The sequence below is a fragment of the Capricornis sumatraensis genome, chromosome 16 (genome assembly GCF_032405125.1).
Source record: "Capricornis sumatraensis isolate serow.1 chromosome 16, serow.2, whole genome shotgun sequence".
Classification (NCBI taxonomy): domain Eukaryota; kingdom Metazoa; phylum Chordata; class Mammalia; order Artiodactyla; family Bovidae; genus Capricornis; species Capricornis sumatraensis.
In genome coordinates, this window is record NC_091084.1 from 37,503,710 (window position 1) to 37,516,602 (window position 12,893).

A 12,893-nucleotide genomic window follows, 5' to 3' on the forward strand; every position below is an offset into this window, starting at 1 on the left:
GGCAGAGTTAGGATTTGAATCCAGGTAGTCTAGCCCCAGATGCTATGCCACTGACTACCATACATACTGCCTCTCATTTCAGTGGTCTTGGAGAGACATTCCCCTTCCTTGGCTGTGCTTAGGCATTAATGTGCTGGCTAAGTAGGCTACTGCTACTTAGAGGTTTTAATTTTAATTGTATTTGCAGTAATGAAATTTGATCTAATAGCTTCATGCTTGCTTGAAAGGCACCAGCTTCCCTTCAAAGTCTCTTCTCCAGAAAGCATTCTCAAGCCTGTTTACAGGGCTCATTTCCAATGACTAGATCGATTGGTCTCCTCTGAAGGCCTCTTTCCTGAGTTTCGGTGATTTTCTTTACTTGGGAGTGTGTGGCTTAGAGGGCCACACCTGAGGGCTCTCATACACTGTGGCGGAAGCCTGGGCGCAGAGAACTCCCAGCTGTGGTTTTGGTGGCTGGCACTGTGCACAGGAGTATTCTCTCTTTGGTGCTGGGAAGCCCAGGAAGCCACTGACAGACGCCTCTGCAGCTCTTGGGGAAGAGGAGAGAAGCATTCCGGAGCCGTGACGTTGGCAGCTGACTGACAGCAGGCTGTATACACTGATCCCAGGCTTTGTCAAGCATTTGATATTGAGATGGGGCCTGCTTGAGCGAGTATGCATTCTGGAAGTTCAGAAGCCTGCTGTTGTGCTCAGAAGCCAGCTGTAAGGCCCCTAAGATTGCCTTGGAGTTTCCTAACCTAGGAAGAGGACCCTTGCCTGGCCTGTCATTCTGGGCATCTGAGTAAGTTTAGCTTGGTCCTTCCGCTGGGATTTGAGCAGCCCTTCATTTTCTCCTTGGACTATGTTGGAAAAAAATAACGGTTGGAATTGCCTAGAATTTCATGAGTGGTGTTTGGAGGATATGACTTTAAAAGATACTGTCTCGCTGAAGGTACATCTTCTCTTCCTGACCTTTGACCTCTTTGGGGGTTCATTTTGCAGGTGGCAGGGCAAGACTATCCAAGGCATTTGCTGATTATGCCTAGGGGTGGGGTATCTCGTGCTGCCAGAGATGGCTGTTTCTCGTTCTTCTGCATTTTCAAGTTGGTGAAAGCTTGCAGTGAGAGATTGAGAGCCCAGGATGGTAGAGAGGGCATCCTACAACTCTGAGCTCAAACAAGGAGTCTGTCCTATCGCTCATCTGCTGAGCCCTGGGCTGCGAGGCTGATGTGTTGCTGTCTGCAGCTGATACAGCCAGCACCTTGTCTTTCCAGACAGGCAGTCTTGGACTAGCTTTGCCTGTTGCATTTGGTTGCCATGGCAGCAGAAAAATGAGGAAAAATGGGAACACCTGGCAAGCCAGAAGCAGAAACTTGACTGTTCAGTTTTCCTTCCTGGTCTAGGAGACGGTGTTGGTGACAATCACAGGTAAGGGGAGAGGTGATGATGGTGTCCTTAATCATTCAGGCATCTGAGTGTTGGCTTGGCTCTTGATGCTGCTGTTTTGGAGGGCACTGGCACCGGATATTCGGTGATTGCCACACGGCAACCACGTCTCTGGCTTTCTGTGCTGAGGGAGATGCTGCGGTGGTGGCTTCGCTGAGTGTGGAAGGGAAACTGCTGCCTGCACAGTGATTTTTGTCTTCTGTGACTTCCCTCCTTGTCCTCTTCTTTTACCTCCTCCTAGTCTTGGAAGTACCCAGATCTCCATCAGAAAAGGCTATTTTCTAATGACTGCCTGGTAATCCAGGAGGAGGAGATACTCCAGAAGAGGGCTTGCCAAAGGCTGGGGTTAGAATTGTAGCATCTGTGAAATGGCAGACAGAGGTCAAAGTCTGGTTCTCTCTTGTCGTAGACAGAGACGTGGAGCCTGAACAGCGGAAGACTGGACCAGGCTCACATGGCAGAGTGGGACTCTGGGCTTGGAGGCAGGAGAGAGCAGCCTTTGAGGCTCACTGGGTTGTTTCTGTGCCAGGTGAGGGGTGCTGTTTGAGCTGGTTTCCGGCTCCCAGAGTGATGCGGAGTAGGGAGAGGAACTAGAGCTTGTGTTCCAGAGAGGAGCTGGGGAGGAAGGGGAAGGAATGCAGAAAGCCTTAGTTGAGTAATGAGGCCACGGTTGCTGAATGAAAACCCCTGTCAGACAGCCTCCCCCAGGGTGTTGGGAGTGTACAGGGAGCCTTGGCAGTCTGTCTGAGTGTCTCTTTTTCTTGGAAGAGGGAGTGTGGAGGTGTCCGCCTGTTTCGGACAAGAACTTTGTTTTATTCCTGCTTTTCATTCTGTGTTGCTTTTCCCAAACCCCTTAGGTGGTGGGTGTGAGTGCCATAAAAAATGCTGGTTGTGCTGGTTGTTTGTGAATGTGCCTCTTCTCATGCACCCAGTAATTTTAGCTGAGTTCTCCATGTAGAATCCTTGCAGATAAAGCATGAATTGGGTTGCCGGTTTCTCTAGGAACTAATGGGGCACAGATGTCATCTAATGATGTCTTCCTAGTAAGAGATTCCTGATTCCCCATAGTTTCCTAACCTCCTATCATAGCCTTGAAGACTCTTGATGTTATCTTTCTTCTGGGCAAAGAATGGGAGGCCAACCTCCTAGTCACAGGGTTATTACACAGTAGAGAAGCCCCAGATAAGGTGTTTAAAAGTCTGTTTGTAGGAAATGATTCCTGTTGAGAAGTTAATTGTTTGGTACCTTGAGCTTTCTGAAGAGATAGTGCCTTGCAAATAATAAAGTGCACCTGAGATTTATGTTCTGGAATCTCCATGATAATAGTCACAAGCAGTGCTTTTCATTGAGTGTAATGCTTCATGGTTTTCAAAGCATCATTTCTGTCCACAGGACCATCTTCTGAGATGAGAATTCTCTTCTCATTTTGCATAAATGGAAACTGAGGCCCAGAGTAGCAGTGTGACTCATGGAGGGAGTCAGTAAACTGCAGAGGGTGGTTGAGATCCTGTTATTCTGGGCTCATGGTCTTTCCACCATCCCAGGATCTTCTTGGATTGGGGATTGGTCTTGGGGCTGAGAAGAGCAGAGGCCTATTTCTGCCAGACCTTGGGACTTGCCATGGGTTGGTATCTCTGTGACAGAGTCCAGGTTTTGGAATCCAGCTACTCTCTTGAGCTGGTCATTAATCTCTCCGAGCCTCAGTTTCCTCTTTGACAAAATGGAGAAGGTAAAACTGGCTTTGCAGGGGGAAGTGAGATAATGCCAGCAAAGGGCCTGATGCAGCAGGTACTGGACAGGTATAGGCAGGTCCTCAGCTTGCTTGACTTTGTGTACCTGTCCTTACGGGTTGGTGATACTTGGCCTGGCAGCCTACCTATTACAACAGCGATGGGGTCTTGCTGTGATCTGCTCCAGTTCATGATGTTGACTGAGAGACAGCTGAGGAGCCCATCGACCAAACTCACCTAAATTCAGACCCAAACGAAAAAAATGGCTTCTGAATTTATAACTTCTTTTTTTTTTTTTTTAACTGCATCTGTCAATGTTATACGCATTTGCTCCTGGGAATGTAGGAGGCAGAAGCAGCTCCTTTCGTAGGTGGGTAAATGGAGGGACAGAGAAAATGATTTCCTGCCCAGGTTCACCTGACGCATCGCTGAGGAAGTTCAGAGTCGAATGAAGTCACTTTCCTCCTGGGCTTCTCCAGACTGATTTCTGTCTGGTTCTGTCTTCTTTTGTTCTTTGCAGAGAAGAGGCAGTTCAGTGAAAACTCTAGCTCACTGTTTTGAACTTCAGCCGCACCCCTCCAGCAAAATAATCAGCATTCATGTAGTCCAAGTCAAGGAAAGAAAAGTCTTTGTTCAGAGCATCCCACTGCACTTTGGGAATCGGGATGGCACGGAAACTTGGCAAACAGGCTTTTAAGTTAATAGATTTGATTTAATGACGCTAGGAGTCTGCCTTCCCATAGCGTGTGCAGGATTTTTTTTTTTTTTTGTCTCCTCTCCTGGATCCTTGTGACTCATGTGCCTCAGGGCAAGCTCCTGGGAACCGAACCACCTTCACGGATGCTCTGCTCACGGGCATGGGCTCTTCTCCGGGGGAGGGGGCCCTGCTTGAGTGAAACCTGTCAGGAGTATAACTCAATCAGAGGACATGAGGACAGGTTAGTGTCTGCCCTGTCAGACTTTTATGTGGGGAACATGCCTGTAAGATGTGACTGGCTGAAGCAGGTGAACCAGAATGCCTACATCCAAGTGAGTGTGCATGGGTTACACACATGCATCACTGATGTTCCCGCTGCTCAGACTACTGTGGTAAAAGATTTCTAGAAGTTTCCATCAGAGCCAGCTTTTCAGGCGTGCAAGAAAAATGTTTTTGAGTCTTTTTTCATATCCTCATTTTTGAATATCAAATAGTGTCTCAAGCATGACCACTGTTTGTTTTTTTTTACTAGTTGAAATTCCAGATCATGTCTAGTGATTTCTGAAAGTCATAAGTCTAGTCAACCTTGGAGGATCTAAGGGGCTTCCCAGATGGCGCTAGTGGTATAAAACCCACCTGCTGATGCCAGAGACGCAAGAGACGTGGATTCGATCCCTGGGTTGGGAAGATCCCCTGGAGAAAGGCATGGCAACCCACTCCAGTATTCTGGCCTGGAGAATCTCATGGATAGAGGAGCCTGGAGGCCTACAGTCTGTAGGTCGCAAAGAGTCAGACACGACGGAAGTGACTTAGCACACGCACACACACAGGATCTAAGACACCGTTGCACACTCTGAAGAGATTCAGAGGAACATCCCCTGAATGCAGGTCTGGTCACTTGGCCAAGTGGGTAGCTGTGTGTGCCTTGTTCTTTCAAAGAGCCAGGTCAGGAACTGCCAGGTAATGGTTGACTCTTGGGTGTGAGTGGGGAGTCCTGTGAAGACATGTTCCCTGTTTATAGAGACAACACAGTCCCCTCCCTGGGGGGGATTTAGTTTGGCCTTTAGTCCTGTCTCCTAATAAGCTGCTTTCTCTGGATGTTGCTGAGCAGAGGTCTCTATAGTCACGGAGTACGGGGTTTTCTTCATATGTTTCTCCCTGCTCACTTACCCCTCAGTGTCCCTCACTGATGTTCAGTGTTGGGGCTACAACCGGTCCTTTTCCACCTGAAATCTGTTCATACCTGGCTCGCCAGGTGGTGGTCATACCTTCTTTCCTCACTGACCTAAGGCTGCAGGGAAGTCCTCTTTCTTCTTGCACTTTTGGCTGGAAAGCTCCCCAGCCGGCCAGCATCCCAGAAGCTAGTGTGGGAGGTGACATGGGGGTTAGAATACAGAAAGATGACTACAGTTAGAGCTCGAGATTGTAAGGTGCAGAAATGGCAGAGGTGGCTACCTGTCCTGGATTTCCTGGGCCATCACAAACCCAGATGATCTGTTCTTTGCCCCACTGAGGAGCAGTGGCATATCTAGTTGATGGAATGTGATGCCGTCATTTAAAATGACATGAATGAGTTTAAAAGAAAGGAAAAATGTTTAGATGACAACAAGTTTTTAAAATCAACATGGAAGATCGTAAAGCTATGTGATCACAGTTATCTGGGCTCCCCAGGTGGCTCTAGTGGTAAAGAACCCACCTGCCATTGCAAGAGACGTAAGAGACATGGGTTCCATCCCTGGGTCAGGAAGATCCCCTGGAGGAGGGCATGGAAACCTACTGCAGTATTCTTACCTGGAGAATCCCATGGACAGAGGAGCCTGGCGGGCTACGGTCCATAGGGTCGCAAAGAGTTGGACACAACTGAAGTGACTTAAGATACACAATTATCTAAAAACACAAAAAAATGAAAGTAAATATACCAGGGAAATTCCTAGTGTCCTTTTGGTTTAGGATTCTGGGCTTTCACTGCTGTGGTCCAGGTTCAGTCCCTGGCTAGGGAACTGAGATTGTGCAGTGTGTGTGGTGTGGCAAAAAAAAAGGCAAAGGAAAGAAAGTAAATATATCAAGTATTAAAATGATTTTCCTTTGGATAACAGGATTATGGTTACAGTTTTCTTTGCTTCTAACTTTTTTCTTGTATTTCTCAAGTATTCTGTAATAACCCTCATATCAGTGTCTTAAATGGGAGACAATTAAACTTGATAAAATCCCAAACAAACTTTTTTTATTGTTGGACTGTGTGTCCTGAATTTGGGATTAGAGATGTAGCTGCCATAACTGAGATGAGCTGAGAACTCTTTGCTTTCCTTGTCTCAACCTCTGGGAATTTGAAAAGTCAGGCAAGACCAGGTTCCAGGAAGATGTCTCGGGCATAGTTCTGCCTGGAGGCAGGGGCTGGACAAGGCAGCCTCTCAGAGCCCCTTCCCACCCCCGGTTGGCTGTTATCTCTCCGCTGCACACAGCCTCTGCCAGCAGTGTGCGGGCTGTAAGTGTGGCGACATTCTCTGAGTGGGGAGCAGTGACAGAAGTCTGGCTGGGACGGAGGCTGGGGGCGGGGAATCCGGAGTGAGTGCTTGAGCTGATAAGGAGCCAGTGATCTTTCTGCCTGGTGGGACTCACACCTCTAGCTGCCAAGCATCCAGCCTGGCCCAGCCCCTTGGAAAGCTGATGCCCGCCGCGGTGGTCCTGCTGCTAGGACAGCTCAGCAAGCACGGTGGTCACGGCTGTTTCTGCGAAGGACTTGCTGATGGTGCAGGGTGTCGGGGCTCTGTCTTGGGGTGTGGGAAGGATCACTGTCCTTTGAGTAACAGTGGTTTTGAAGGAAGCAGTGTAGCTCCAAAGTGGAAACTGGGATTTTCCCTCCTGGCACCTCTGTAAAAGTGAGCCTGGTGAACAGACATCCAGAACGCGTCTTCCTCGGCTGTGTCTTGCCTGGATCCTCCAGCTCCATCTCTTCAGGGCCCTGGCCCAGGCCTCCAAATCAGTTTCTCCACTTCTCTGGCAAAAGGCCTCAGTTTACTGCAGCTGTCTGGATCCTGTCACCCGTCGGAGCAGCAGGCACCCAGCCAAAGACTGCTGGCACTTACGCTTTGAGGAAGGCTTACAGATCCTGGAGTCAGCAGGGTCTGGGAATCAAGCATTGAGCTGCTCAAGGATAGGGACTGGATTGTGTGGGATCATTTTCTGCTGCTGCTGCTGCTTTGAAAGAGTCTGGCAAATGCTGGGGCTCTGTAGAGGCAGGTGAGGAGGGTTCTCTACGATATCTCTTATGCGTTATACAGGATGTTCCCAGGGTACCAGCCTTCCCAGGGCAAGTGGGAAGTGTAACTGGCCTTCTTGGTGGGAAGCATGATGTCGCTGGATGCTGATGGGGACACATCAAGGGCATCCGCACTAGGGACCCAGGCGTGCCTCGTTTCTTCCTGCTCTCCAGACATGGCACAAGGGGTTAATATCTCCAGTGGCTCTATTTTGGGGCTAATGGAGTGTTCCTAGAATAGGACTCTTTGTTGAGTAGTCTATTTTGGGAGGAAAGCCCCACTGGCATTTATGTAAGCGATTCTCTCTGTGTATCTGGGGGTGTGGGTGTGTGTGCGAGTGATTTCTTGTTACTAATTATAAGCAGCTCTTTTTGGGAGCCAGGGAAATGGAGGTGTGTGTATGTGTGTAAGGAGTGTGGGTTGCTTTTGCCGTGAAGAGTAGTGGTGTAACCGTGTGTGCCCATCTGATGAGGCACACAGTCACCCAAGTAAGAGGATAAATGAAGGGGCCTTGGGACTGCAGGCAGCAGTGACTTGGCCACTTGGGGTGTCAGGCTGTGGAGCCTGCCCACCTGTCCATGCTCTTGATTCCCTGAAGCGCATGTGTAGGCTGGACATCGTGATGCTCTGACTGCAGTCTGGAGTTAAGTGGTATCCAGAAGATCTGTCCTGGGTTGTTTAAGGTCCATTAACCAGTTCTAATCTGAACTAATCTGATGCTGGGAGGGATTGGGGGCAGGAGGAGAAGGGGATGACGGAGGATGAGATGGCTGGATGGCATCACTGACTCGATGGACGTGAGTCTGAGTGAACTCTGGGAGTTGGTGATGGACAGGGAGGCCTGGTGTGCTGCGATTCATGGGGTCACAAAGAGTCAGACACGACTAAGCGACTGAACTGAACTGAACTGGAACTAAACCTCAGACTCCACTTCCCATCGCAGCCTAGCTATTTATTCACTGGATTCTCTTCTGTCTCTCCACAGGCCAAATCCACATATGTCGAAGCAAGAGAGAAACCAAAGGCCGTCCAGCATGGTCAGTGAAACGTCCACGGCGGGGACCACTTCCACCGTGGAGGCCAAGCCTGGCCCCAAGGTGAGCTCTGGGCCACTCGCCCTTGCCTTCCCCTCTTATGTATTTTGCCAAGTCCCTTTGTAGCCAGAAACGCATTTGACCTTCACCATAGTGTTTTTTGTTTTTTAACTCTTTATTTTGTATTGGGGTTTAGCTAATTATAGTGTTGTGATAGTTTCAGGTGAACAGTGAAGGGATTCAGCCATACATATGCATGTATCCATTCTCCCCCAAACCCCACTCCCATCCAGGGTGCCACATAACATTGAGCAGAGTTCCATGTGCTAGACAACAGGTCCTTGTTGGTTATCCATTGTAAATACAGCAGTTCCACCATAGTTTTGTGAAGGAGACACATAATAAGAGATCTCCCCAAATGAGAGATCAGGAAATCGAGACCAGTTTGAGGTTATGTCACATGTCCAAGAAAACAGGTGATTGCTGACAGAACCAGGACTGACAGCTAGGGCCTTGGCTGTATTCTTCATTTTCCTGGCGTGTCTTGGGAAGGCCACACCTCTGTTCATGTGTGTCTTGGAGACCGCATGGTAAAATTTGGGACAGAGGTCCCAAAGGTGTCTGTGCCCAAGCTGTGGAGGCACTGACTGAGGAGCAGGGAAGAAAACCAGCATCGTGGAGAAGGGGAGAGCACCAGAAAGCGGGGGGGTAAATATCTGGAAATTTGTAAATACTGTCACCAAAAAGTAGCATTGCTTCAGAAAGCCACAGGACATGCTGGGGCCAGCAGCTGCTAGTAAAAGTCGACTGAAAAATCCCTTTACATTTGTTTTCTCTGTGACCCAGACAGGAACCTTGCTAGCTCTTGGACTCCCCTTTTAATTAGGATGCTATGGCCATGCGCCCACCCATTCATGGTCATCTCGCTGTTCTTTTAATCAGAGGACGGTGCCTTGCAGATGAAGGCACTGGGAGCCTGTAGCTTTTCTATCATGCATGTGCTTTTGGGGGCTTCCCCAAGTCATCCCGGCTGCTAGAGACTAAGTCTGCTCTTTCCTAGATCATTAAGTCCAGCAATAAAGTCCACAGCTTTGGGAAGAGGGACCAGGCCATTCGGAGGAACCCCAACGTTCCAGTGGTGGTAAGGGGCTGGCTACACAAGCAGGTAAGGAGACTGAGGAGGGAGGGTGGCAGGGAGGTAGTTCCTGCTGAGTCTCTTCCTTCCCCTGACCCCCGGGAGCTGGGAAGGGGCTCGTAGTAAGGTTTTTGTTCCTGAGTCTGTCCGAGGCCAGTAGATTCTGCCTACCGATCATGCTAAGTGATGTGCTCTTCCTGTTTGCAAGTGAACCGTCGACTCAATGGCTGCAGTTTCCTTCCCCAAGCCCACTTAACCGCTTTGGTTCTTGGTACTACTGCCTGTCCTGGGGCTCGGACCCAAGTGTGGGTGGGTCAGCCTGCATCCAGCTCTGTTGTCATAACCCTCTGCTAGCACTTGCCCTCCTGATGTTAAAGAGCCTCTGTTATCATTCGCCTGAAAAACCCCATGTTTTCCTTTTCTCCTGTCTAGCACATGTATCTGGCTTCCTAGCACCTCAGATTTCAAATCAGCCAAACTCAACTCACTGTCTCCTCAGCCCCTACCTGTCTTTTTCCCCTAGCCTGCTTTTCCTGGGTCATGGTGGTGCCGTCCTTCTCCCAGGCCCGTGGTTTAGGAACCTCAGCACCACCACCAGCCTCTCCTGCTCCCACATCTGTCCAGTCTGGAAACCCTGTCAGCTCTGTGTCCCCCGACAGTCCATCCTTCATCTCTGTCTTTACCACCAGTTATTCTGCCTCTGGTCCTCTGGCTGTGGATAGGCTGTGAGGTCCTAGGGTCAGAGAACATGTTCCTTCCGTCTTCTTCCTTCCCTTCTTGCCATCCATCCATTCCCCCACTCACCCACCGAATGCCCGCCGTATTCGAAGTGTTCTCACTGCAACGACAAAGGGATGAGTAACGTGTGGTTCCTGCACTTGAGGACTTCCTGTCATAGTCTGCAGGGGACACCTCTCACATGTCACGTCATCACCTAGCACGGACTCCCGCATAGCATATTATCCAGATAAACACAAATTCTGAGAGCAGTGATGTATGGTTTTACTCAAGGCTTTATGGGAAGACAGAGATGGGCGTTAACTTGTACAACACACAGAAGAAATTCCTAAATGTCCCCTTGAGATCCCTCTCCCCCAGTTCTGTTCCCCACGGCAGCTCCTGCAGCTCCCCAGCCTCTTCTGACCAATATTCCTCTGGGCACCATCCTCTTTTAATGAGACCCTCTTCCCTCACAGCTCTCTTCTCATTCTCTTTTCTTACCTGGGTCACCCTCTGACTTTTTCCATTTGCATCCCTGTCCCCGTTAAACAAAAGGCTCCTTTGACATGTGGGGTGAGACGGAAGGGATTACAGATAATCCTTCTCCCCAGCAGACACCCCCTTGCTCAGGCCCCTGGGCCCCTGGGCTGGGCTGTAGCTGTAAGATCTGTGTAGATGCTGTGGACACCCAGTAGAGAAAGTGTCGCTGTGCTTGTGGGAGTCCTGAAAGGCTTCCCAGAGGAAGTGACATTTGAAGCAGATATATAAAGGTGGAGAAGAGCTTTTCAAACAAAGCAAATATCGTATGCCAAGACTTTAGAGGTCACCTAGTTAATGCAGAAGATAAAACCAAGAAATACAGAAATTAGCAAGCTTTTAACACTTAAGTAAATGGAGGATGGATAAAAATTTTTTAAAATTTCAGCCTGTCAAAAAGTTTTACAGAAGGAAGACAATTTAAATAGCTAAAAATGGCTCTGGAATTTTCCTAGGTTTGGGAGAAAAGTGACGCTAAAACTACTATTTTCCTACCCTAGCCATATTTAAAAATTTGTCATAGCCACCTAAAAAAATTTTTTTTAAAATAAATGTAATGATTTACATTTTAGATGAGTAGAGGCAGAGTCTTGTTACGAGACAGTTTAGTTCAAGAAAATCTAGGTCTTTTTCTGTTGAACAGAAGGAAAACAGCATAACCAGTCCCTTAACGGTAGGTGACTTAGTCAAATGAGAATTTTGCCTCACTGATTAATAAGCTAACTTAAATTCTTTGTTGCATACTATATAAATCAATTTTCTTTCTTTTTTTGATCTTTATTGGAGTACAGTTGATTTATAAAGTTGTGTTAGTTTCAGGTGTACAGCAAAGTGAATCAGTTATGCATATACATACCTCCACTCTTTTGTTTTGGATTCTTTTCCCATATAGGCCATTACAGAGTACTGAGTAGAGTTGCCTGTGCTCTGCTAAATCAATTTTCTAATCAGTACAAATGAAGATATTTTATAGCATATTGAATGAATGAATGAATAAATATTTGTTAAGAGCTGATTTCTTTCTTACTGGAAGAACTGTTTTTGAATTCTTGTCTTCCTTTCTAAAAGTAGGATGCTTATGATATATTAGACTGTTTACAGGAAACAGAACTTCCTGGGGATAAACCGTCACTGGATTTAAATTTTAATGTCCTATTCAAAGAAAGGCTATGCAATCAAAATTTATTAATTTATGGAAAGAAAGCGTGAATATGAGCAAATCTTGGTTCCAGAATGAGGTTGTGCATAACTAAGGAGGGGGAGCAGTATGCTCAGATATTGCCCTGATTAGTTTTCTTTGCTTTGCAGGACAGTTCCGGGATGAGGCTGTGGAAAAGGAGGTGGTTTGTGCTTGCTGATTATTGCTTGTTTTACTATAAAGGTGAGCTGAGGTTCAGGCCACCAAGGGCTCTTTGTGCCTGAGGTGGTGGTGAGGTGATACAAAAGTTGGTCTTCTCAAATCCAGTGTTTGGACCAGTGGCCCGAGCTAATTAATAACCTCTTAACCTGCCAAAGTGTTCACTTTTACATATGTGGATGGTTGGTGACTTCATTTTTATCAGTCCCAGCACTGGAAGTGCCATTTGTCAAGTTAAAAATAATAGAATCTGGTTTGCCTTCTACTTAGGGTCTCGAGATCTGGATTTTTTTCAGCTTCTGCCCCACTTGGGGCATAGGCACACCTTTGATGCAATCTGGAGGGAAGAGAAGTATAGGTGAAGCATTGTATTTTATAACCTATTATCTGGATTTGTCCCCTGTTACTGGGTGGGCAGCTGGTGAATAAAATTGGCCATATGAATATTTGTGAAGCCCCAGTACATAGAGTTAGGGGCTGTGCAAAGGTGAGAAGAAAGTAAGGCTCAAAATATGGAGGAAGAGATAGCCTAATTATAAGACAAGACTAGGCTGTGACAGGGGCTTTGGAAGGCATCCAAAGTGCTTAGGCAGTGCAAGGGAAGCAAGAAGTTAATTCCATGGTGGAGAACTTGGGCAGGGTCCTTAGAAGAGCTAGGGTGTAAGTTGAGCTTTTTAGGATGGGTAGAGCTTTGCCCATGTTTGGGGGAAGATGGGCATTTGCGCAGAAGAAACAGCTTGACTTAAGTTCTAGAAGCAGAAGAAGGTGGAATGATAGACCTTCAAGGCTAGAGTCTTGCATAGAGCACACACTAGGAGATGAGGCTCAGGAGATGCCTAAGGGCCCGAATGCAACAGAGCTGTGAGTCTAGACAGAGGAAGTCGGTTTTCCTTCTGTATCCAGTGAACAGTCAGCAAGTACCTTGTGTGAGAGAGCAGAGGGACCAACTTGTCATTAGGAAGTTACCTCTGGTAACAAAGATGGTTTGGGGGAGGAAG

General features: G+C 47.7%; 1 protein-coding gene across 2 annotated transcripts in view; it reads left to right on the forward strand.

Annotated features, from left to right (window-relative positions):
- The window catches only part of PLEKHA7 (pleckstrin homology domain containing A7), a 218,241-nt gene that overhangs the window by 138,170 nt on the left and 67,178 nt on the right, over nt 1-12,893 (forward strand). For both annotated transcript variants that reach the window (XM_068988675.1, XM_068988676.1), the window contains exons 5-7: nt 8,098-8,209; nt 9,207-9,311; nt 11,847-11,919. In XM_068988675.1, the coding sequence (XP_068844776.1) occupies nt 8,098-8,209; nt 9,207-9,311; nt 11,847-11,919 (290 nt within the window). The remainder of the gene's footprint in view (nt 1-8,097; nt 8,210-9,206; nt 9,312-11,846; nt 11,920-12,893) is intronic.